Below are 27,201 nucleotides of genomic sequence, written 5' to 3'. Positions count from 1 at the left end.
TGTTGGGGGCCAGGGAATTGGAAGTCCTGGAGGAGGTGGAGGGCGTGGGTGGTGTCACGGACATAGGTGGGGAGTTCCTGGACCAAAGGGGAGAAAATGGAGTCCAGATAGGTGGAGATGAGTTCGGTGGGGCAGGAGCAGGCTGAGACGATGGGTCGGCCAGGGCAGGCAGGTTTGTGGATTTTGGGAAGGAGATAGAAACGGGCCGTGCGGGGTTGGGGAACAATGAGGTTGGAGGCTGTGGGTGGGAGGTCCCCTGAGGTGATGAGGTCATGAATGGTGTTGGATAAGGTTTATTTCTTTGGATACTATATTTGGAATGAACCAAACAATTCCATGATTCTTAGATTGGAAACAGGCCCCCTGGCCCAACAAGTCCACACTGTCCCCTTTTGAAGCATCCAACCCACACCCATCCCCATCACCCCACAACCCACACACCCCTGAACACCACGGGAAATTTAGGATGGCCGATCCACCTAGACTGCACATCTTTGGACTGTGGGAGGAAATCAGAGCACCCAGAGGAAACCCACACAGACGCGAGGAGAATGTGCAAACTCCACACAGACAGTCACCTGAGGCTGGAATCGAACCTGGGTCCCTGGTGCTGTGAGGCTGCAGTGCTAACCACTGAGCCACCATGCCGCATTTAAGGTCCTTAGCATCTGAGGTCCTTCTGCCGAAGTATAATGATGTGGAGATGCCAGTGATGAACTCGGGTGAACACGTTCAGAAATCACACAACACCAGGCTATAGTCCAACTGGTTTATTTGAAAACAAGCTTTCAGAGTGTCTCTCCTTCTTCAGGTGTGAGTGAGATAGGTACTACCAGACACAGAGATAGTAGGAACTGCTGATGCTGGAGTCTGAGATAACAAGGTGTGGAGCTGGATGAACACAGTGGGCCAGGCAGCATCAGAGTAGCAGGGAAGGTGACATTTCAGGTCTGGACTCTTCTTTTCTGAAGAAGGGTACAGACCTGAAATGTCAGCTTTCCTGCTCTGATGTTGCCTGATCTTAGTATCAGACACAGAATTTGTAAGTAAAAGATCAAAGGGTCACCGCACTGATCAGGATGTATTAAACAAACCTGAGGTGCTGTTAAATCTTTAATCAGTTAGAAGGCTTTAATTGATTAATATGTATATGTAAATCCCAAAATTCCTTTAAAATTACTGTCTTGAGAGAACTAAAGGTTTTATCAGTGTAAAGAAGTGACATTTTGGGTCAGACAATGCATATCAGGTGTGAGGCTTTGTTTAGAATCTGTGTTTTGGTTTGGAGAATCTCTTCCTGCCTCCTTGACCTGTCCATCCTCCCTGGACTGACCTATCCCCTCCCCACCTATACTCTCCTCTATCCATCTTTGGTCCGCCTCCCCCTCTCTCCCTATTTATTCCAGAACCGTCTCCCCATCCCCCTCTCTGATGAAGGGTCTAGGCCCGAAACATCAGCTTTTGTGCTCCTGAGATGCTGCTTGGCCTGCTGTGTTCATCCAGCTCCACACTTTATTATCTTGGATTCTACAGCATCTGCAGTTCCCATTATCACTCTCACATGCATACACTCTTTCTCTGTCTCTCTCTTCCCCCAACACACACACATACACTCACACAAATGCATGCACGCGCGCACACACACACACACACACACACAAACGTGAATCTATGGGGTGAATTTCTATTTTGAGATACATTCTATTTACTTCAAAAAGCATACAATTTATAGTCAGTCAATATAGCATTTTACAAATTCTTACTTTTGAAGCAAAACCAGTCTGACTCCAAACCAAAACACAAACAGATTTTAAACAAAGCCTCACACCTAACATGCATTGTCTGACCTAAAATGTCACCTCTTCTTTACACTGATAAAACCCTTAGCTCTCTCAGGACAGTGACTTGAAAGGAATTTTGGGATTTACATATACATATTACTCAATTAAAATCTTCTAACTAATTAAAGATTTAACAGCATCACAGGTTTGTTGAATACATCCTGATCAGTGGTCTGGCCCTTTGATCTTTTACTTACAAATTCTGTGTCTGACACTATCTACCTCACTTACACCTGAAGGAGAGACGCTCCGAAAACTTGTGATATCAAATCAACCTGTTGGACTATAACCTGGTGTTGTGCGACGTCTCACAAAAGTATATCAAGGGTTCGTTAAGTTCTCAGACCCCTCCTTGCTTTGAATTGAATGTAAATAGCTCGTGCATAAGTAGAAAAGGTTTTTTTTTGCAACTGCCGTGAAGCTGTGAGGAATGCCAAATTCCAGTGTTCTTTTCTCTCTGCAAAGATTTGTGCGGAGCTGGAGGAACACAACAGGTCAGGCAGCATCAGAGAAGCAGGAGAGTCAACGTTTGGGCTCGGGACCCTTCAGAGACCTGCTTTTGTACCTCTGAATATACACAGATGTACTTTAAAGAGTAAAGTATATTGTTGCGATTTTAATAATTCATTCTTAGCATTTTACTTTTGGAAAAGCATGTGCCGATACTGTCTGGAGGTAAAAGAACACACCGGGATCGCTTACGTTTCCCATATTACCTCTGCCGCTGATTTGTTGCAACAATCAAACTCCGCCTCTCTGCCGTGGTCACTCATCGCTAGTTTCTGAATGGCGGCTGGTGACAGAGCTTTCTCACCGATTGGTCAGATGAACTGTCAATCGCCGCCCGAGACGTGGCCGTTGGAATTGCGTGTGTGACGCCATCGCGTGGAGGAGGGGCGGCGGTGGCTGTGGCCGCTGCTGGAAGTGACCGCGCTTAGGCCCGAGCGTGGAGCCGCCGGCCTATACTATGAGGTTCACCTTCCTCTCACTGGGGAGCTGCCGTCGTGATTCGCAGCTCGGTTTCCTTTCGTGCGTCGGCCGCGCCGTGTTCGCTAGTAGGGCGCCCGCGTGAAGATGGCGGACACGGGCCTGGCTCTGGCCCAGGAAGGCTGGTGAGTGAAGCTTGAGGGCGAGCAGCCGGAGGCCTGAGTGGGAGCAGGGGGACGGCCAGTGGCTCAGGCTGTCACGCTTACGGACTCCGCTGTCAGTGCATTGAAGTTAGAACTCCTTGTACTAAACTTGGCTACCATTGGGTAGACTAGGCCTCATTCCAAATGTGTTAGTATGGATTTGTGATCGTCTTTTATGCTCCCTTAGTTTTAAAATAAATATTTTGGAATTTCGATGATTAATATGGGTTGTGTAGTTGTCAACTTGGCAGAAAGACGATAGTGTCCTTCAGGGTGATCCGGTTATGAGTTGAAGGATTTGATTTTCTGTTTCTAGGACGTATATTGCTTTTTAGTAAAACATTTTAAGGCAAGCTCACTTGGCCACAGTTATGTCATCACTGAGACTACCTCCGCTTCTGGAATATGGATAGAAGATTGGCTGTCTGGCAGGAAGCAGAGAGTGGGGATAAGGGGGTGTTTCTCAGGACGGCAACTGATGATAAGTGGTGTTCTGCAAGCTTCAGTTCCGGGGCCACAACTTTTCACTTTATACATTAATGATCTAGATGAAGGAACTGTGGAAATTCTGGCTAAGTTGGCAGACGATACAAAGATCGATGGAGGGACAGGTAGTATCGAGGTGGAGAGGCTGCTGAAGCATTTGGGCAGGTAGGAGAGTGGGTAAAGAAGTGACAGATGGAGTATAATGTGGGAAAGTGAGGCCATGCATTTGGTAAGAAGAATAAAAGCATGAACTATTTTCTAAATGGGGAGAAAATCCGGAAGTCTGAAGTGCATAGGGACTTGGGAGTTCTAGTCCAGGATTCTCTCAAGGTAAACTTGCAGGTTGAGTCAGTAATCAGGAAGGTAAATGCAATGTTGGTGTTTATTTTGAGGACTTGAATATTAAAGCAGGGATGTACTACTGAGGCTTTATAAGGCTCTGGTTAGGCCACTAGGTGTTCTTGTGCATCAGTCAATGAAAGTAAGCATGCAGGTACAGCAGGCAGTGAAGAAAGCTAATAGCATGCTGGCCCTCATAACAAGAGGAATTGAGTATAGGAGCAAAGAGGTCCTTTAGCTGTACAGGGCCCTGGTGAGACCGCACCTGGAGTATTGAGTGCAGTTTTGGTCTCCAAATTTGAGGAAGGACATTCTTGCTATTGAGGGAGTGCAGCGTAGGTTCACGATGTCAATTCCCGGAATGGCGGGGCTATCATGTGTTGAAAGATTGGAGCGATTGGGCTTGTATACACTTGAATTTAGAAGGATGAGAGGGGATCTGAATGAGACATATAAGATTATTAAGGGATTGGACACTGTGGAGGCAGGAAGCATGTTTCCGCTGATGGGTGAGTCCAGCACCAGGGGACACAGTTTAAAAATAAAGGGTAAGCATTTAGAACAGAGTTGAGGTAAAAACTTCTTCACCCAGAGAGTGGTGGATATATGGAATGCTCTGCCCCAGAAGGCAGTGGAGGCCAACTGTCTGGATACTTTCAAGAAAGAGATGGACAGAGCTCTTAAAGACAGTGGAATCAAGGGTTATGGGGATAAGGCAGGAACAGGATACTGATTGTGGATGATCAGCCATGATCATAATGAATGGTGGTGCTGGCTCGAAGGGCCAAATGGCCTACTCCAGCACCTATTGTCTATTGTCCATTTGGAGTATTGTGTGCAGGTTTGGGCCCCAAATCTCCAGGGTCCTAGCCCTGGACCGGGTTCAGAGGAGGTTCACAAGAATGGGGCCAGGAATGAAAAGCTTAACATATGACAAATGTTTGAGGACTCTGGGACTGTCCTCATTGGAGTTTAGAAGGATGAAGGGGGAATGAACTGAAACTTTCAGAATACTGAATGGCCTGGACAAAGTGGATGTTGGGAAGATGTTTCCATTGGTAGCAGAGTCTAGGATCTGAGGGCACAGCCTTAATGTAAAGGTATAACCTTTTTGGAACAGAGATAAGGAGAAACCTTTTCAGCCACAGTGTGGTGAATCTATGGAATTTACTGTTACAGAAGGCTGTGGAGGCCAGGCCATTGTGCACATTTAAGGCTGAGATAGATACGTTCTTGATGATCAAAGGGATCAAGGGTTACAGGGAGAAAGCAGGAGAATGGGTTGAGTAACTTATCAGCCATGGTCTAATTTCTGCTCCTCTGCCTTATGGTCTTATTGCATTACTTCACTCATCTCAACGGATCAAATCCTGAAGCTGTTATTTGCACCTTGATTTCTTGTTCAGCTATTTCAATGTGCTAGGGTTGGTCTATATATTACCTTCTGTAAATGTAACGTCACTCAAAGCTCACTTTTCTTGTCTTAACTTTAAATCACTCTTACCTATTCTCCAGTAATGGCTGAAGTCCTCTTTGCAGCAGCTCCTGTAACATATCAACTTTAAAATTCCTATTCTTAAATCTTCCCATGACCACATACTTTAACTCTGACCTTTTGTGAATTCACAATCAAAATTGGTGGTCATGCCTTCAATTTCCAAGCTCTGCAATTGTTTTCCCACATCACTTTGCCTTTCCACCTCAATTTTCTCCTTTAGGATTCTTCTTAACTTACGTCCTTGACCAAGCATTTGATCATCTGACCTGATGTTTCCTTACGTGACTTGATGTCATACTTTGTTTTATGTTGCTTTTGTGAAGTGCCTTGGGATGTTTGATTCCATGGAAACTGTTGTTTCTTCCCTACCAGCAGGCCATTCAAAGAGCTAAAGAAAACCAGTGATTTCTTTGCCTATTTGCAAAGCCCTGAATTTCCCTACCTGCACTTTTTGAGACATTTTGCCCTTTTAAAATTTAAAATTAGGCTTTTTTTTGCCACCAGTTCTAAAGCTGCATCCTGATTGTCAATGATGCACTACTGCAAAAACAATGTGCTTTGGGGTGGCTTCCCATAACTAGCATGTCTGAGAAAAGCAACTTTTTTTATTTTTGCACACATTTGTCGATAACTTGAACTGCAACAAAAAGATTAAACAATCCTTAACTAGTGTTTGTGAAGATGCTCGTTTTTAATGTTTATCTGCGCAGTGATTTGGAGTTGTGACGTTTCTAACGGTTAAGACCAGGCATTTGTTTTCCTTGATGCTCTGCAGTTACGCTTCAGAATTTTTGAAAGTAAGTATAAACAAATAATGGAGATAACATTCAACCATTGACAGGGAGCAAAAGTAACGGTTTCAGTCTTCCCAATATTCTGTTGGTCAAATTTTATGCCCATCCCATACTTAATGTTGGATAAGCAGTATGAAAATCAGCAAGTACGGTTGAGAGAAATGGTGAGCAAGAGGGGACTGTCATCAGCATACAAGTAGTATATGATCGTCACTGATGAGCAACATTAGATTTTATTTTAAATTTGTTCATGGGATGTGGACATTGCTGTCTAAGTCAGCATTTATTGTTCTGGTGGTAAGCTGCCTTCTTGAACTGCAGCAGTCCTCCCGCAATAATTTTGGGTTGGGAGTTCCAGGATTTTAACCTAGCAACAATAAAGGAATGGTGATGTTATTTCAAAGCTGGCTGGTGTGTGGCTTCAAGGAAATCTTGCAGGTTCTGTGTTCCCATGCATCTGCTGCATTTGTCCTTTCTGATTAAATGGCAGAGGATTCAAGAATGAAAGGTTTTGTGGAAAGGCTTGTTGTTTACAACAGTGCATCTTGTAGATGGTAATGCTGGTGCTCCTGACTGGTGGATGTGGTCCCAGTCAAGTGGGTGGCTTAAATGATTTTGGAGCTGTACGAATCCAGCCAAGTAGGGAGTATTCTATGATAATGGGAACTGCAGATGCTGGAGAATCCAAAATAATGAAGTGCGAAGCTGAATGAACACAGCCGGTCAAGCAGCATCTCGGGAGCACAAAAGCTGACGTTTCGGGCCTAGTCCCTTCATCAGAGAGGGGGATGGGGTGAGGGTTCTGGAATAAATAGGGAGAGAGGGGGAGGCGGACCGGAGATGGAGAGGAGAGTATAGGTGGGGAGGCAGGGAGGGGATAGGTCAGTCCGGGGAAGATGGACCCGTCTTCCCCGGACTGACCTATTCCCTCCCTACCTCCCCACCTATACTTTCCTCTCCATCTCCGGTCCGCCTCCCCCTCTCTCCCTATTTATTCCAGAACCCTCACCCCATCCCCCTCTCTGATGAAGGGTCTAGGCCTGAAACGTCAGCTTTTGTGCTCCTGAGATGCTGCTTGACCGGCTGTGTTCATCCAGCTTCACACTTTATTATCTGGAGAGTATTCTATCCCACTTCTGACTTTCGCTTTGTAAATTTGGGCAGGCACTGGAGATGATGTGTGACAAGTTACTCACTGCAGAATGTCTTGCCTGTGACCTGCTGTTGTGGCCACAGTATTTATATGCCTGGTCCAGTTCAGTTTCTGTTTGGAGGTGCACCCCCCCCCCACCACCACCAACTCAAAAGGAGGGAAGTTCATTGATTTGGCTGAGGGCACGAAACCTGAACAGGAATTTGGTGAAGGGAGGGATAAGAAAAGTTGATTTATGTGTAAGAGCACTTCGGGATATTTGACAAAAAAACCAGGGGAAAGGGATTCTTGTGCTACAGGAGTACTAACTCTGTCTCTGAACCAGGAAACTTGGGTTCCAGCCCCACCTGCTGTAGTGATGTGAAATAACCTCTCAACAGGTTGATCAGAAAATAGGGCAACCTGTGAAATGATACCCTAAAATTGAAATGATTGACCTCCAGCACCCAAAACCATCTTCCATCGTGCTCATTATAATTCCAACCAGCAAGCAATTCTACCCCACTCCATCTGAGTCCCATTGCCTTCAGTTTTGTTTGGACTCCTTGCAACCGCACTGTGTCGAATGCTGGCATGATGTTAAGGGCAGTAACTCTCACTGCACCTCAGTCATTTAGCTCGTTTGTCCAGTGTTTAGACCAAGGAGTTGAATACTGCTAGCAGAAGCCAAGCTGAGTAACAATGAGTAAGTTATTCCTTTTGTAAGTGCTGACTGGCACTTTGGGCAGCCCGTTCTGCTGCTATTTTGATAATGAATAAACTAATGGGGTGGTAATTTACCAGTTTGATTTGTCCTGCATTTTATGGACAGGACATAGCTAGACAGTTTTCCACACAGTAGACTAGATGCCAATGCTGCACCTGCACTGGGATAGCTTAGTTTGTGATTCACCCAGTTGTGGGTCATATCTTCAATACTGTTACTGGAATATTGTAATATACAGTTCTTAGGAACAGTTATAGGTTAAATATCATCAGAGGAGGAAGACAAGGATCAATCCTTGGGCAAAGTCAGTAGGAAAAATATGAGCTTGAACAGCAACTGTTGCACATGTTTCTCTTGACTATGCTTTAAGAATGGAACCAAGCCAGGGTAATTCGTTCAGTTGGATGAGGAAGAGACGTTGGTATGATTGACTGTGCAGCAAGTCGAAAGGACTAATTTGCTACGGCCATACATGTGACTTTAAGTGCCTGGCCTGAAACTTGCCTCAGAAGATGAAAACTGATCCCAAACATGAACATTGAAGCTGAATGGGGAAAGTGTTGAATGTTACATTTGAGAAAGATGAATCTTCAGGGATGTCATTGAAATATATAAAATATTAACTAAAATCAGCATAGATTATTATGAGAGTTGGCTAAGAAAGTAACCTCAGGAGACATGAATGGAAATTAGTAAAAACTGAATTTATAGCATAATAACACCTTATGCATGAATACGGTTGGCAATAACCGATGAACCTGAGGAGTATTTGAACATCTTTTTCTTGATTAATGATGTAGATTAAGGTTGACAAGTCGCCAGGCCCGGATCAGATTTGTCCTCGGCTGCTTTGGGAAGCGAGAAATGCAATTGCTTCGCCACTTGCGAAGATCTTTGCATCCTCGCTCTCCACTGGAGTCGTACCTGAGGACTGGAGAGAGGCAAATGTAATTCCTCCCTTCAAGAAAGGAAATAGGGAAATCCCCAGCAATTATAGACCAGTAAGTCTCATGTCTGTCGTCTGCAAGGTGTTAGAAAGGATTCTGAGGGATAAGATTTATGACCATCTGGAAGAGCATGGCTTGATCAAATACAGTCAACACGGCTTTGTGAGGGGTAGGTCATGCCTTACAAACCTTATCGAGTTTTTTGAGGATGTGACTAGAAAAGTTGATGAGGGTCGAGCTTTGGATGTGGTGTATATGGACTTCAGTAAGGCATTTGATAAGGTTCCCCATGGTAGGCTCATTCAGAAGGTCAGAAGGAATGGGATACAGGGGAACTTAGCTGCTTGGATACAGAATTGGCTGGCCAACAGAATACAGCGAGTGGTAGTAGAAGGAAAATATTCTGCCTGGAAGTCAGTGGTGAGTGGAGTTCCACAGGGCTCTGTCCTTGGGCCTCTACTGTTTGTAATTTTTATTAATGACTTGGACGAGGGAATTGAAGGATGGGTCAGCAAGTTTGCAGACGACACAAAGGTCGGAGGTGTCGTTGACAGTGTAGAGGGCTGTTGTAGGCTGCAGCGGGACATTGACAGGATGCAGAGATGGGCCGAGAGGTGGCAGATGGAGTTCAACCTGGATAAATGCGAGGTGATGCATTTTGGAAGGACAATTTGAAAGCTGAGTACAGGATTAAGGATAGGATTCTTGGCAGCGTGGAGGAAAAGAGGGATCTTGGTGTGCAGATACATAGATCCCTTAAAATGGCCACCCAAGTGGACAGGGTTGTTAAGAAAGCATATGGTGTTTTGTCTTTCATTAACAGGGGGATTGAGTTTAAGAGTCGTGAGATCTTGTTGCAGCTCTATAAAACTTTGGTTAGACCGCACTTGGAATACTGCGTCCAGTTCTGGGCGCCCAATTATAGGAAAGATGTGGATGCTTTGGAGAGGGTTCAGAGGAGGTTTACCAGGAAGCTGCCTGGACTGGAGGGCTTATCTTATGAAGAGAGGTTGACTGAGCTCGGTCTCTTTTCATTGGAGAAAAGGAGGAGGAGAGGGGACCTAATTGAGGTATACAAGATAATGAGAGGCATAGATAGAGTTGATAGCCAGAGACTATTTCCCAGGGCAGAAATGGCTAGCACAAGGGGTCATAGTTTTAATCTGGTTGGTGGAAAGTATAGAGGGGATGTCAGAGGCAGGTTCTTTACGCAGAGAGTTGTGAGAGCATGGAATGTGTTGCCAGCAGCAGTTGTGGAAGCAAGGTCATTGGGGTCATTTAAGGGACTGCTGGACATGTATATGGTCACAGAAATTTGAGGGTGCATACATGAGGATCAATGGTCTGCACAACATTGTGGGCTGAAGGGCCTGTTCTGTGCTGTACTGTTCTATGTTCTATGTTCTATGAAGTTGATGCAAAAATAAGCATTGCACCCTGTCTGTGATTCTGCCAGACTTGCTACTTTGTTCCAAAACAGGAAAGCAATTTTGCTGTCTGTCCAGTACTGATGAAAACAGTAACATTTTTATTGAAACTGTTCTAAGGGTAAAAGGCGCACACATGTGAATATTCTTGCATCCCATGAAATAATATGATTGTTTAATGTTGGACAATTCAGATTCAAATATATTAATTCTTAATTTGATCCATCTCACTGCTTATATTGATTTAGAGGCAGAGTTTGAAGAAGTTGAGATTAAACTTGAATACTTGGTTAAACAAATGTATTATGAGGCTTATGATTCATTCTTTAGGAAAGAGAGGAAATGACAGGATCAGTTAACAACAAGCCATGAGAATCTAAAGAACTATGCAATAAAATACTTTTGATTAGTTACCAAAGTGGGTAACCTCTCATTTATCCACATAATACATCATCTGCCATGCACATGCCCACTCGTTCAATGTGTCCAAATCACACCCAAACATCTCTGCATTCTCCTCACAGTTCACTCTTCATCCAGTTTTGTGTGGTCTGCAAATTTGGAGATATTATGTTTGGTTCCCACGTCTAAATCATTAATATATATTGTGAATAGCTGGGGTCCAAGCATTGATCCCTGTTGTACCCTACTAGTCACTGGCTTCTGCTTGGAAAATGTCCCATTTATTCCTCCTCTTTGTTTCCTAACAACCAACCAGCGCTCTATCCATGTCAGTGCAGTACCCCCAATCCCATGTGCTTCACCCTAGCAAAGTTTACCTTTAACATCTCAGTCACACCTTCTGTCTTAATGAGTAATTTCCTTTTTTTTTGAGTTCTCATTTCCACTTTATTTTTGCTTTTACTTGAAGGCAACCTTTTTATGTGTAAAACAAATAAAAATTGGCAAATCGCCTATGTTTTGTTTGATCATTTGAACCTATGTTAGTAATATGCTACCTGAAAGCAAGTTCTTTCTGTTTATTAGGTACCTTTCTCCAGAAGGAATTGAAGCTTGTACTACTTCTTCTATTAACGTTGATATCAAGGATATCATCCGTGTTGCTTTGAATGTAAGTGATGTAAAGGCTGATTGTCTTGTTTTGACATTGTTTGTTTAGTGTGCAATGTGATATTTTTGTCTGTTTTTATTTCAACTGTGCTTTTAAGTTAATTCTTCACAAAATTACTTCAATTTCATCAAACAGGATTTCCGTTTTCAAAAATTTGTATTAACTGCACTAAATCATGCAATGATTTTCTAAGTGACTTGTTCCTGCTTTACTAATAGTGGATTCTATACTTTCCTGATAACTTTGATCAGGTTAACTTGCCTGCAATTCTCTTTCTTCCCTCCTTTCTAAAATAGCACTGTTATGCTTGTCATCCTTCTAATTCACTGGGGCTGTTAGAGAATCTAAAGAACTGAGGAGGAGTAGAAGATTGCAACCAGTGCATCCAATCTGTCTGATTCTTTAGACGGCATGGATATAGGTAGGCAGATCCAATAGATTACCAGTATCCCCAAGGGAGAGTTATAGTCATAGTTACCCAACACAGAGGAGGCCCATCTACACTTTGCAGCACTTGTCCCACAGCCTTGAATGATATGATGCTTAAAGTACTCATCCAGATACTTTTTAAATGTTGTGAGGTTTCCCATCTCAATTATCCTGTCAGTTCATGCATTTCAGGTTCTCACCACTGTCTTGGTCTAAAAAAAGTGTTTTCCACAAAATCCCTTTCCTGTCCTTCATCTTAGATTTATGCCCCCTTGTTATTGATCTTTCAACTAAGGGAACAGCTTCTGCTTATCCACCCTGTCCACGCTACTCATAATCTTATAAACCTTAATCAGGTCTCCCTCAACTTTCTGACAAAAGAAACTGAACCGGTCCAATCTTTCTTTATAGCTAAAATGTTCCAACCCAGGGCAGCATTCTGGCAAATCTCTTCTGCACGTCCTCCATGCAATCACCCACCTACTTTTATAGTGTGGCCACCAGAACTGCACAAACTACTTCAACTGTGACCTAACCAAAAGTTTATACATCTCTGACAGAACCTTCCTGCTCTTGTAATCTCTGCCACGACTAATAAATGTGTATATTCCAAATGATGCATTAACATTTCTATTAATTTTCCCTGCTGCTTTCAGAGATCTGTGGATAAGCACCACAAGATCCCTTTGTTCCTCTTGACTTTCTGATGTCTATCACTCATTGAGCTCACACAGCTAATGCAAGTTTTTTGACAAGTTCCAAATATAAAAGAGTATATTCTTTGTTTTGGTATTCATTAATCTGATTTGTAATAATACATTGTTTCCAGAGTGACTTAAGAGCCATTGGCAAGAAATTTCTTCCAAATGAAATCAACAGTGGACGAGTGGAACAGGTAGGACCAAAGAGTAGAGTTGTCCTTGAGATGTTTGTGGTTGTATATGGCTGAAATTCTGTAGTAGAAGCCATAGGTTGACTTGGAAAATTTCACCCACCTCCCCTTGATGATAGCATTTTATTGCTACGATAAGATGCCTCAACAATGATTGACCGCAATATCTGAATTTAAAAATAAGGTCCTCTGATGAAGGGTCTAGGCCCGAAACGTCAGCTTTTATGCTCCCGAGATGCTGCTTGGCCTGCTGTGTTCATCCAGCTTCACACTTGGTTATCTTGTGCAAAGCATTGGTTTACTAGTGTTCAGATAGATGCCAGTGTTGTAGCTGTATTGGGACAGCTTCGCTAAGGGTGTAGTGAGTTCTGGAGCACACATCTTCGGTACCGTTTCTGGGCTGTTGTCACGGCCCATCACCATTGCAGTATCCAGTCCCTCTGGCCATTTCTTGATACCATGTTGAGTGAATCATATTGACTGAATACTGAAGGTACCTTTGATACTGGGACCCTCAGGAGGAGGGTGAGATGGATCATCCGTTCAGTACTTCCGGCTAACAATTGTTATGGTTCCCTTATCTATGTAATGAAATGGTGTTGGAGGCAGTCCAGAGAAGCTACACTAGATCAATCCTGGTTTTGGGACTGATCGTCTTCGAAGGAGACATTGAGTATGTTGGGCCTACATTAATATGGAATTTAGAAGAATGAGAGTTGGCCTTTTTGAAACATGTAAGATTCTTAATAAACTTGTCAGGATAGGTACAGAGAGGCTGTTTCTCCCCTGTGGGACAGTATAGGAACAGAGGTATAATCTTGGAGGAAAGCTTTTCACTTTTAACTCGAGGAATTTTTTCTTTTGGAGGATTGTGACTCTGTGGAATTAGCCATGGTCTCATAGTGTGATGGTGCAGATTTATTAGGCTGAAAGGCTGTCTTCTGGTCTTTATAGTCGTATTGCCTTATGGGTCCTCTGATCTGCCTGCTACTTTCACACTGGATTGTAACAGATAAGGAGCATGGAGCTAAAATGCAAAATGTGCAAGAGGGGTACACAGCGCACATGTGGAATATTGAGCCTGCAAAGAAGCATAGTGTTGTTGAACAGAAACGCCGAGGTGTACAGGGACACAATTTTTTGAAGCTTGCGTCACGTGTAAACAGGGCAGTTAAGATGTTTAGGACGCTTGCATTCATTACTCGGACCTTTTGCGTATAGGAATGAAATGTCATGTTAAGGTTGTATTGGACATTGGTGAGGCCTCTTCTGGAGTACTGTGTCCCATTCTGGTCACCCTGTTATGGGAAAGATGTTATTAAACTGAAGAGGACTCGGAAAAGATTTTCCAGGATGTTATCAGGAATTGAGGGTTTGAGTTATAAGGAGAGCCTCGATAGGCTGGGACGACTTTCACTGGAGCGTGTGAGGTTAAGGGCTGACCTTAGAAAGATTTATAAAATCATGAGAGGTATTCATAAGGTGAATGGCAGGTATCTTTTACCTAGGGTAGGGATTTCAAGACTAGGTGGCATATTTTTAAGGAGAAAGGTTTACAAAGACGAGAGGCAGTTTTTACTTTACACACATTGTGGTGCATGTGTGTAATGAACTTCCAAAGGAAGTAGTGGAAATGGGTACAGTTGCAACATTTAAAAGACATTTGGATGAGTCCAAGAACAAGACATGTTTTGTGGGAGGGGTATATGGATCAAGTGCAGGCAGGTGAGATAGTTTGATTTGAGACTATGGTCAGTATAGACTGGTTGAACCAAAGGTTCTGTTTCTGACCCGTTTGACTCTGAGAAGCCGTGTACGCTTAGATAAGAGATACTAGGAATTGCAGATGCTGGAGAATCTGAGATAACAAGGTATAGAGCTGGATGACCACAGCAGGCCAAGCAGCATCAGAGGAACAGGAAGGCTGACATTTCGGGCCTAGATCCTTCTTTAGAAATTTCTGAAGAAGCATCTAGGCCCGAAACACCAGCCTTCCTGCTGCTTGGCCTGCTATGTTCGTCCAGCTCGACACCTTTGTTGTCTCGATGCTTAGTTAAGTCCGTTTTAGATTAGGAAATGGGAGGTAGAACATTAGTGAAGTAGTCAAGGACCTAGTGGAATTGGGACTGAGCATCATATGCCAGGTTATCATTGAGTAAGCATTGCTTGATAGCACTTTCAATGACACCTTCCATAACTTATCACTTTGAATGAGTGAAACAATGTGTATGGTTGTTTGGATTGGGCTTATTCTGCTTATTTTAGACAGGACATTATTGGGAAATTTTCACATCGTGCCTTTCTTATGACTTTGCCGTGCTGAAAATGCAATAATTCTTGTCCAAGAAAATGGCTAGAGCAGATTTTTTTCTTGGTACAAGAGCCCTATTGAAAAAGCCAATTAGACACTTCGATTGTTGGCTAATTTTGAACAGGCGGGTAATTGGGCTAAAATTCCATGCTGTTTGTTTCCCATTCTCTTCACTATTTTTGTATTCGTTGAATTGGTGTCTGAGATAACAACGTATGTAACTCTGGTTGACCTTTCTCCTAAAGTTTATGTTGCCTGATTGTCCATGTACAGTTACCTCCCATCACTAATAAAATTCAATGACTTTAATGCAGACACATCAGTCCTCAACCCTAAAAGATGAGAAACATGCATAGATCTCTTTATCTTGCCTCACAGGAATGCTGTCTGATATTTTGGTTGTCATTAATGTACCCATGGGAGTACCTAACATGTGTCTTTGTCCAAGTTTATGATCATGCACGCAAAAGTGAGTAACAAGGTGAATTTGTCCGAAAGCCCCTCGAGTCTACTCCTTCATTAAAAAAAAAATGGCTGATCTGACTGAAACCTCAAACCTGCATTCTCTCCTACCCCAGATAACCTGCACCCCCTTGCTTCATATGGATCTTCTTCACTTGTGCTTTCAAAATTGTCAAGAGCTTGCTTTTTGAAATGGTGATAGGAACCGAGATCCAAAAACTGGTCAGCCTCTTGGAGGAAAAATAAATGCCAATCTAATTTTAAATGGGAGACCCTTGGTTTTATTTTAAACAGTGAGCAGTAGTTGTAGACTCTCCCATGAAAGGAAAAATCTCTGCAACACTTATGCCTTCAAGCAACCTGAGAATCCCATGTGTTTCAGTCAAGTGGCCTGTTGCTCTTTGACGCTACAGGAGATACAAGCCTAGGCTATCCAGCCTTTTCTCATTCCAGATGTTTGGCTTGTAAACCTACTCCTAACTGCTCCCAACACATTGATACCCTTCCTTAAAAATGTGACCAGAATTTTGTTCGCTACTCCAGATGTGGTTTTACAGTGCCTCATGTAACAAAAGAATAATTTCATTCTGCAGTCAATTTTCTTACTATAAGTGACAACTTTCTGTTGGTTTTTCTAATTATTTGTAGCACCTGCACAGTAACCAATGTAATTCACCCAGATCCTTCTGTAACTCAAAGATAATAAAATGTGAGGCTGAATGAACACAGCAGGCCAAGCAGCATCTCTGGAGTGCTCCTGAGATGCTGCTTGGCCTGCTGTGTTCATCCAGCCTCACATTTTATTATCTTGGAATTCTCCAGCATCTGCAGTTCCCATTATCTCTGATACTATTTTAACCTTCTGTAACTCAGTTCTGCAATCTTTCACCATTTAACTGATGTGCTTTTTCTCTTATAATTGCTAAAATGGGCAACCCAATAATTTACCTCATTGTGCTCCATTTGCCATACGCCACACTCACTGAATCTACTTATGTATTTTTGTGGCTTTCTTATGTCCGCTTCACAACTTCGTTTTCTACCCACCTTTATGTTGTCAGCAAATTGAGCAACCTTTCCTATCCCTTTGTCAAAATCAAATTTATATAACTTGTGAATGGGGGAGGCCCCTATACTTATTCCAGTGGAAAACCATTCTTTCTGTCTTGACAGTCTGAAAAAGATAATTTATGCATATTTTCCGTTGGCCAACAAATCTTACATCGACGTCAGTATGTTTCACGTAGCATCTGAGCTTTTATTTTCAGCAGTAACCTTTTGATTTGGCTCCTTTTATCAAATGTTATCTGGAAATGTAAGTACAGTACATTTACTGATTTCCCTTCACCCACAGCATGAGCTGTCATCCTTGAAGAACTTCAATAGACTAGTTAAACAAGATTTTGGTTTCACCAAACTCTGACTATGCCTATTAGCTTGAATTTCCCCAGTGTCTTGCTATAACGTCTTTAATAATAGATTCTAGCATTTTCCTCATGACAGCTATTAAATTAACCGACTTGTTCTTACCTGCCTTGCCTCCTTTTTGAATGAGTTAAATTTGCTATCCTCCAACCTAATGGGACCGAACCTGAGTTCGGAGTTTTGGATAATTAAACCACTGCATTTCGTTTAGTCCAAAAACATAGCCAGTTTCCTTTTGCAGTCATTTCTGCTTTCAGCTTTTTGTGGGCAAAGAGGTCCCCTTCATCTCTTGCCTAAGCCCTTCAGAATTCTGTTTCCTTGTCATTGATCCATCAGCTAATAGGAATAATATTTCTTTGTCTTTCTAATTCAAATCTGTCATAACCTTGTTTAGCTGTATCAGAATTTACTCCCATTACTTTGCTGCAAGGATAACAATCTCATTTTGTAACTTAATCTTATAACTAAAGTCCCTGTCTTTGCAATCAGTTCTTGCATCACCTTAGACTTTATTTCTTACATCCCACCTGATGCTCACCTCCCTGTTGTGCGCACCTGCTTAGGCCCTATTACAGCCAATTTGTTATGATCCTCACTGTTTGCCACTTCAACCTAAGTATCCCTGGAAATTTCGAAATATATTCTGTACTCCAGGGTCAAAGTCATTTATAGCAAAAACAAGAGAGGTCCAGATAAACAGCATTGATATTGATAAATCGAACATAATCTGCCTTTTTGAAATTTGTGCTGTCTTCAATTAACTTTGACCTCTCCCAGTCTTTGGTAATTTTTTTGTTTCTATGATTATTGATTTTAAAAACCTTACTCATTACTGTAATTAAATGAACCAACCTCTAATTGCCATGACTGACCTTACACTGTTCTGTAATGTCCTTACATGTGTCCCACTCCAATCTTCTGGCGGCTCTTCTATATGTAGGGAAGATTGGAAGATTCTGGCAAGCCCTCCTAAGTTCAACTCCCATTTCCTTAAGCAGCCTGGGATGCAAGCCAGCCAGACCCAGTGACCTGTCTACTCTAGGAGTAGCCATTGTTTCCAAACTACCTGAGATAACAAGATGTAGAGCTGGATGAACACAGCAGGCCGAGCAGGAAAACTGACATTTCGGTTCTGGACCCTTCTTCAGAAATCGGGGAGGGGAAGGGGATTCTGAAATAAATGGGAGGTGTATGGAAGATGGATAAAGCAGCAGATAGCTGGAAAGGAGACGGACAGATCAAGGAGGTGGGGATGGAGCCAGTCAAGGTGACTGTAGGAAATGAGGATGGGGGTTGGTCAGTCACGGGAAGACAGCTATGTGAAGGAGGTAGGTAGGAGGTTGAGGTGGGAGGACCGGATAGGTGGGAGAAAAGACAGACAGGTCATGGAGCCGGGGATGAGCTGGGCTGTTCTGGGATGCAGTCGGGGGAGGGGAGATTTTGAAGCTTGTGAAATCCACATTGAGACCATTTGGGCTGCACGGTTCCCACGTGAAATATGAGGTGCTGTTCCTGCAACCTTTGGGTGGCAGCAGTGTGGCACTGGAGGAGGCCCAGGATAGACATGTTGTCCACCAAGTAGGAGGGGGAGTTCAAGTGGTTGGTGACTGGAAGGTGCAGTCGTTTGTCACGAACCGAGCGTGGGTGTTCCACAAAGTGGTCTCTAAGCCTCCGCTTGGTTTCCTCAATGTAGAGGAGGCCACAACGGGAACAGCGGATACAGTATACCACAGTAGCAGATGTGCAGGTGAACATTGCTTGATGTGGAAAGTCGTCTTGGGTCCTGGGATGGGGGTGATAGGGGCAGCTGTAGCACTTCCTGTGGTTGCAGGAATAAGTGCTGGGGGTGGTGGGGAGTGTAGAGTGGACAAGGGACTCATGGAGAGAGTGATCCCTCTGAAAGGCAGATAAGGGTGCGGAGAGAAAAATGCCCTTGGTCGTGAGGTCGGATTGTAGGTGGCGGAAGTGTCAGAAGATGATGCCTTGGATCTGGAGGTTGTTGGGGTGATGTGAGGACAAGGGGGATTCTGTTTTAGTTAATGCGGGGGAAGGGTGTGAGGGATCTGTTGTGGGAAACGTGAGAGATGCGGTTGAGGGTGTTTTCGACCACTAGAGGGGGAGTTGTAGTCCTTGAAAACAAGAACATGTAGGGTGTCTGAGAGTGGAATGCCTCATCTCGGGAGCAGATGCAGCACAGGTGAAGGAATTTGAAGTAGGGAATGGCATTTTTGCAGGAAGCTGGGATTTTAAAAAAGAAAAGGTTCAATTAGCCTTGAACACCAAGTGTGATTCAAAATGCATATTTGTAGTTGATTGGAATTTATGTGAATGGTTGAAGTCCACCAGACTTTGTTTCAATCAGCACCTTACGAGCTGGCACACTCGATTAAACTGGCAAAAATTATATACCTGAAGTAACAGAAGTTTAGAATATTATCACGATCTCTGCAATGTCCAAGTAGTCAGTTGCGGGTGCGAGTTAGAAGGTTACCTGTTGCAATGTTTTATTTCAGGCACAGTTGCATTATTATTTGTGATTTATGCTGTAAATAAAGTGGAACAGTGTGTATCCCTGCATTATGTTTCTTTTACATATATTTTGTTTGATCAAGCGGTTCACATTATCTTCGATCAGTCAACATTCCTGGTCCCATAGGTACCAGTTAATAAAATTTGTTGGAATTAATATTGATCAGGTTATTTTATCCTTTAAATGAGCTTGTCTTACAAACGGGACAATAATTTGTATTCATGCAGTTTCACAGTGTACAAATTCTGTTGCTCAGTGTTGTTATAGATTTGTATATTGCACCATTCCACAAAAGAAATGCAGTGAATAATAAGATGTGCTTTTTGTAATTGCCAGACAGTTGGCTAGTTCTGTTGAGAAATTACCCTGCTGTACTTTGTCTTTTAAGTAATCATATAGATACAGTTGAAATAGGTGACTAGAATCTTTAAAAGTTCGGATCTAGAGCATTCCTCAATATTGCATTGGATTGTTAATTTCAATCACATCCTAAAGGTTGGTTTCATCTCTTTTCTGACCTGGCTACAACTTAATCAAGCTGTCAGCGAGGCCTAACACACTGAGATTGAGGTTCAGCTTTTTGTTTGGGAAGCATAGTGGCTAAAAGATAAATTTTGCATATTTATGACATGAGGTCATTTAGTAAAGTTAAACATGGTATCAAATTTAGATAAAATAAGTAATATCAACAAGAGTTGAGAGAGTGCACAAAAAAATGCTGTGATCCCAGACTGCAATCTGGCTTGGTAGATCATTTTTGTTTTCAGTTTTAATGAGGTGGTCTTTCACTGAGGCTGAATTATGCAATACTGCATGTTTGGTTTTATTATATAAAACAAATTTAGGCTTAATAGAATAAACTGAACTATTTACATATGGCACAGGTTTAAAGATTTAGGAACACCTGGAGAAATGCAATTGCATTAGTCCTAAAAGAATTCCTTAACAGTTTTCACAACACAGAAAATGCCTTCCCTTTCACAACTTTTTGCGTGTTATTTAGCTGTGATGTAAATTCCCTATCTTGAGCATCCGATGGCTACTTCCTGGAGCCTTCGTAGAACTCGGCTTGAATTTTTCTGTCTCTGCAGATTGGTTAGTTTTTACAGGTTGTAACCAATCGTTTCTGATCTGGAACTTTAGACTAAACTACTTATCCTGAAGTAAAGTGAACCATGTCAAACAATCTCCTCCTGTCAGAGAAAATTGCTTTGCAAGTCCTGTTTCAGCCAAGACTTGTGCAAAACTGCCATATTTAAATCTAATTGCTTTTCCCCTGAGCTATTGGTGTTTCCCCACTCAAAAAAAAATCAATATCTGATCTTAAAAACTGAAAGTCTAATGCACAGCTTTTTGCTAAGTTCCCTTGTGGAAACTTCCCGAATGAAATCCAAGCTTTGCTACACATGAAGAACTCTCATGCTCCCCTGTTCACTGTTTTTACCCTCCTCTCTCCCCCCCCCCCATCCCCCACACCATTCTCTCTCCCTCCCCTGTCTGTCTCTCCCCACCCCCATTTGTTTCATTTTTGCTCCCTCGTATACTGTTTCAAATAAATTATTATATCTGCAGAAATCCTTACAAGTTAATGTAATGGAAAGGATTGCATCCTTAGCCACCTTGTCCCTTGCTTCCTGTACACCATGTGTTCTCTCATTTGTTATGTTTTCCTTTAGACCATAAGACATAGGAGTGGAAGTAAGGCCATTCGACCCATCAAGTCCACTCCGCCAATTAAATCATGGGTGATGGGCATTTCAACATCACTTCCCCGCACTCTCCCCGTAGCCCTTGATTCCCTCTGAGATCAAGAATTTTTCGATATAGTTTGACTTTCTTAAATATATCATCTCGCACTTCCCCTTAAAATTTAACTCATTACTTGAAAAATTAATCAGGTTCTGGTCAATATTGCATGTCGTGACCACCCTTTTATGCAGTTCTGCCTCAACCACAAATTCTGTTCTTGTCATTTAATTTTGATGGCTTACCAATGAGTGGAATTAATTTACTCCCATTTGACTCATCAAAATTTTCATAGTTTTAAATACATGCTTTCCGCATCTATTTTAGAAATCTTCCTGGATCTCATCTGTCTAATTCTGTCAGAATTTTGTAGGTTTTCTCATAACTAATGGCTCTCATTTCTAACATGCCATCTTAATGAACTTCTTTTGAGGCCTCTGCCATGGCCTTGTAATGTTTTTGATCTATACAAAACAATATACTGTTCTCATTTGCACCCAGCTGTCCAACCAATGACTTGGCTGCATTCAAATTACCCGTTGACTTCGTACACTCTAAGCCTGTTTTGAAGTTGAGATTTAATGTTTTTGAGAAGTTTCATCAACTTATCCTCCCATTTTAAAAGGTTGTTAATTTGAACCCCTGTGTATTGATACAAAGGTGGAGGAAACAGGTAGGCTACAGAAGGACTTGGGCATGAATTGGCAGATGGAATGTAAGTAGGAAAGGGAGAGGTAGTGCACTTTGGTAGGAAGAATGTGAGCCTCGGCTATATTCTAAATGAGTAAAGGCTTTGGAAATCTGAAACTCAGAGGGACTTGAGACCTAGTACAGGATTCAGTGGGGATAAATGATTATTTTTTCTGGTTGGAGATCAATCACTAGTTGTGTCCCTCAGGGATCGGTGTTGGGACCACTATTGTTCTCAATTTATGTGGATGAATTAGAGTTGAGGTCAAAGTTTGCAGATGATATTAAGATGAGCAAAGTGTGCAGAGGATACTGAAAGTCTGCAGAGGGATATGGATTGGTTAACTGAGTGGACAAGGGTATGACAGTTGGAGAACAATGTTGGTAAATGTAAGGTCATCCATTTTGGTAGGAATAACAGCAAAATGGGCTGATATTTAAATGGTGCATAATTACCGCATGCTGCTGTGCAGAGGGGCCAAGATGTCCTGGTGCTTGAATCTCAAAACGTTGGTTTGCAGATGCAGCAGATAATTAAAGTTAATGGAATATTGTCTTTAATAGCTTGAGAGCTGTGTAGGGTGCTGGTGAGGCCACTTTGAGTGCAGTGTACAGTTTTGGTCTGCTTGCTTGAGAAAGTATACATTGGCACTGGAAAGGGGTGCAGAGGAAGTTCACTCAGTTGCTTTCCAAGTTGAGAGAGTTGGCTTATAAGGAGAGATTGAGGAGACTGGCCATATTTGTTGGAATTTAGAAGAATGAGGGGCATCTTATAGAAACATAAAATTACAAAGGGAGTAGATGATACAGAAACAGGGTGGTTGTTTCAACTGGCGGGTGAATCGAGAGCTAGGGGGCTTAGCCTGAAAATAAGGGGGAGCAGATCTAGGAATGAGGTCAGGAAGATCTTGTTCTTCCAGCCCTGGGAAGCAGTTGAGTCTCAAAAACAGAAATTGATGGAAAAGCTCAACAAGTCTGACAGGAACTGGAAAGAAGTCAGAGTTACCTGTTAAAGTCCTGTCCTGAGGAATTTACAGCATCCGCAGTTCTTTCAGTTTTTATTTAAGTAGTTGAGGCTGTCTTGAACATCTTTGCCTTAAAAACAGACTTTTGAACAGTAAAGGAATTTAGGGCTATGGTGAGTGGGCGGATAAGACAAGCTGATTCCATGAAAAAGTTCAGCCCTGATCTTATTGAGCAGCAAAGTAGGCTCAAGCGGCCAGATGGCTTATTCCTGCTTCTGTTTCTTGTGTCCTTCTGATTCTCAAGGTTAACATGCAGATTCATTTAGCAGTTAGGAAGGCAAATGCATGTTATTTTCTTACCATGAGAGGGTGCTATAACTTGCAGTAAACCCAGTTTGGCTTTTTTTGAGCCCTTGAAATATTCTGCTCTGAATGGAAGATAAACTGCACCTCTGAAAAGGCCAAATAATTTAGCAGTCATATTCTACTTGACTAAGCATTACATCAGACGGTCGGGTTCACTTCCTTAAATAATGGGGAATTAGCATCTTTTGAATATTTCTGAGGCAGAGGTTGATAGAATTTTACAATAATTGCAATTTTGTGGTTAAACAGGAATGTGGAGTGATCATATCAGCTATAATCTTGGTGAATGTTGGAGCAGCTCAAATGAATGTGTGGCCTATTTGTTTCTAATCCTTACACTTGTACAATGCGTGGAACTGCATTGAATGCATGGAACTATTTTCAAGTGTCCTTTGAAAATTGATCCATCTTGTGGATTCCTTGTTCCTTAATTCTCAAAGGCCTGTCCCTTTCCATTCAAACGGAACATTTGATACATCCTGCTTTTCCATGACAGAAGCTACTTCCTTATCGCAAGAGCAGTGGCATTTTTTTTGCCTCTCCCTGTGTCTTGAGAAGCAGTTGTCTCTTTCACGGAGTTGTGTACAGGTGTGCAAACTGTCAGATGATTTCATTGTTTGAGTTCCACTCAACAGGCATGTTTCTGAATTGGGATATTTCTGAAATTCACAATTTTTCCTCCTGTTAAAGGAGCCATTTTAGACTGACCAGATAAACACTGGCTATAAGAGCAGATCAGAGACTAGGAATACTACTGTGAATAACACACCTCTTGACTCCACAAAGCCTGTCCACCATCTACAAGGCACCAAGTCAGGAGTATGATGGAATACTCCCCATTTGCCTGGATGAATGCAGCCCCAACAACATGCAAGAAACATGACACTATCCAGGACAATGCAGCCCGCTTGACTGGCACTACATCCACGAGCATCCACTCTCTCCATCTCCAAAGCTGAGTAGCTGCAGTGTGTACTAGCGACAAGATGCACTGCAGAAATTCACCGAAGATCCTCAGATAACCCCTTCCAAATCCTTGAGTATTACCATCTGGAAGGCCATGGGCAGCAGATATGAGAACACCACCGCCTTCAAGTCCCCCCTCCAAGCCACTCACTACCCTTGATTGGAAATATATCACCTTTCCTGCACTGTTGCTCAGCCAAAATTCTGGAATTCCCTCCCTAAGGGCATTGTGGGTCAGTCCACAGCAGGTAGACTGCAGCGGTTCAAGAAATCCGCTCAGTACCACCTTCTCGAGCAACTAGAGATAGAAAATAAATACTGACAGGCCAGCAATGCCCACATCTCTCAAAAACAAAATTCCCTCTTTTAAAGTTGAGTTATCATAACCGGAAGGCTGTCAAAGGCTGACAGTGGTATACGCATGGAAGTAACTGCTGCTGTTCTAATGTTAGGAGCCCATTAAACTTGCTGGACAACTCTTTTAGTCGAGTGGAATTGATTGAAGTTGATTGGAGAACCTTGTCTTTTTGCCCATGAAATTGGTAAAAATGTATCCTCCTCCCCCCACACACCTGCGGAAACACTTCCCCCTGTCCTGTTAAGGTGTGGGTTCAATTAGGAAATGCCAATTTGAATCCACCAGCATCACTGGTATTAGAGCAAATTCAATAACAGGATGTTTTCAGGTCATGGCAGCATTTCATTGAGATCACGTAGTTTCATAGCAAATTATAGCACCTGGATCTCAGAATTTTTATAGCACAGAAGGACGCCGTTGACAGTGTAGAGGGCTGTTGTAGGCTGCAGCGGGACATTGACAGGATGCAGAGATGGGCTGAGAGGTGGCAGATGGAGTTCAACCTGGATAAATGCGAGGTGATGCATTTTGGAAGGTCGAATTTGAAAGCTGAGTACAGGATTAAGGATAGGATTCTTGGCAGCGTGGAGGAACAGAGGGATCTTGGTGTGCAGATACATAGATCCCTTAAAATGGCCACCCAAGTGGACAGGGTTGTTAAGAAAGCATATGGTGTTTTGGCTTTCATTAACAGGGGGATTGAGTTTAAGAGTCGTGAGATCTTGTTGCAGCTCTATAAAACTTTGGTTAGACCGCACTTGGAATACTGCGTCCAGTTCTGGGCGCCCTATTATAGGAAAGATGTGGATGCTTTGGAGAGGGTTCAGAGGAGGTTTATCAGGATGCTGCCTGGACTGGAGGGCTTATCTTATGAAGAGAGGTTGACTGAGCTCGGTCTCTTTTCATTGGAGAAAAGGAGGAGGAGAGGGGACCTAATTGAGGTATACAAGATAATGAGAGGCATAGATAGAGTCGATAGCCAGAGACTATTTCCCAGGGCAGAAATGGCTAGCACGAGGGGTCATAGTTTTAAGCTGGTTGGTGGAAAGTATAGAGGGGATGTCAGAGGCAGGTTCTTTACGCAGAGAGTTGTGAGAGCATGGAATGCGTTGCCAGCAGCAGTTGTGGAAGCAAGGTCATTGGGGTCATTTAAGAGACTGCTGGACATGCATATGGTCACAGAAATTTGAGGGTGCATCCATGAGGATCAATGGTCGGCACAACATTGTGGGCTGAAGGGCCTGTTCTGTGCTGTACTGTTCTATGTTCTATGTTCTATGTTCTATGTCTGTCCGAGCCCTCCAAATAAGGATCTGCTTTGTGCCAATCTCTTACCTTCTCTTGAACGTTATGTGTTTTTATGTATGAAAATGTCTTTCTCCTGTCACTTTTATTGCTTGTTTTACTCATTACTGTGGATCTGTGCCCTCTCTTTCGTACATGTTCATTTTTGTACATTTTCTCCCTGTTTACTGTGTTCAGACCCCTGATGATGTTGAGTGTCTCTGTTCTCATAACTGAAGTGCCTCAACTCTGGAGCCATTTTCTTAAACCTCTCCTGCATTCTCATCAGTGCCTTCAGATCTGTCATAAAGTGTGACACTTGGAACTGAGTGCAGTACTTTAGCTGAGGCTGAAATAATAATTGTATACAAATTCAGCGTCATCTCCTTGTGCTTGTAATTAGTGCTGCTTTTAATAAAGCCTAGGATACTGCATATTTTATTAACTGCTTTCTCAAACTGTCTTACCATCTTTAATAAATTTATGCAAGGGTGGATTAGTAAGCTCATGGACGACACAAGGGTGGTTCGAGTTGTGGATAGTGCGGAGGGCTGGTCTAGGTTATGCAGGGACATTGATAGGATGCACAGCTAGCATGAGAAGTGGCAGATGCAGTTTAACCCTGAAAAGTGAGGTGATCCATTTTGGAAGGACAAACTTGAAAGCAGACTACAGGGTTGACGGAAAGATTCTTGGCAGTGTGGAGGAGCAGAGGAATCTTGGAGTTCGTGCTCACAGTTCCCTGAAAGCTGCCACCCAAGTGGATAGAGTTGTTAAGAAGGCATATGGTGTCTTAGCTTTCATTAATAGAGAGCTTGAGTTCAAGAGCCAGGAACGTATGCTGTGGCTATATAAAATCATGTCTGGAGTACTGTCCCCAGTTCTGGTTGCCTCTTTACAGGAAAGATGTGAAAGCGTTGGAAAAGGTGCAGAGGAGATTTACTAGGTCGTTGCCTGGAATGGAGGGAAGGTCTTGCAAGGAAAGGTTGAGAGAGTTCGGTCTTTTCTCTTTAGAATGACCAAGGGTGAGAGGTGACTTGACTGAGGTGTACAAAATTATCAGAGGTATAGATAGAGTCGACAGCCAGAGACCTTTTCCTAGGGTGGAGGCAGCTATTGTGAGGGGGCAGAGTTTTAAAGTGACAGGTGGTAGATAGAGGGGAGACGTCAGAGGTAGGTTCTTTACTCAAGAGTGGCAGGGGCGTGGAATGCATTGCCGGAGAGGGTAGTGGAGTTGGCCTCATTGGGGCATTTAAGCAGCTATTAGTTAGGCATATGGATGATAATATAAAGTAGGAATGCAGGTTAGATAGACCTTTAGGATTAAGGTAAAAGTTCGGCATAACGTCGTGGGCCAAAGGGCCTGTACTGTGCTGTACTGTTT

At 42.8% G+C, this 27,201-nt stretch overlaps 1 protein-coding gene across 3 annotated transcripts in view; it reads left to right on the top strand.

Moving 5' to 3' along the window:
- The first annotated feature begins 2,712 nt into the window (after positions 1-2,712).
- Positions 2,713-27,201, top strand: part of tdrd3 (tudor domain containing 3) — a 116,919-nt gene continuing 92,430 nt past the window's right edge. The window contains exons 1-3 of one of the 3 annotated variants that reach the window (XM_048533075.2): positions 2,713-2,953; positions 11,309-11,393; positions 12,652-12,717. In XM_048533075.2, the coding sequence (XP_048389032.2) occupies positions 2,916-2,953; positions 11,309-11,393; positions 12,652-12,717 (189 nt within the window). In that variant the 5' untranslated portion in view covers positions 2,713-2,915. The remainder of the gene's footprint in view (positions 2,954-11,308; positions 11,394-12,651; positions 12,718-27,201) is intronic. The other 2 variants (XM_048533076.2, XM_048533077.2) reach the window with 2 other exon arrangements.

Source organism: Stegostoma tigrinum, chromosome 6 (assembly GCF_030684315.1).
Source record: "Stegostoma tigrinum isolate sSteTig4 chromosome 6, sSteTig4.hap1, whole genome shotgun sequence".
Classification (NCBI taxonomy): Eukaryota; Metazoa; Chordata; class Chondrichthyes; order Orectolobiformes; family Stegostomatidae; genus Stegostoma; species Stegostoma tigrinum.
The sequence above is the reverse complement of the archived record's forward strand: the minus strand, read 5'-3'. Positions and strand labels throughout refer to the sequence as shown.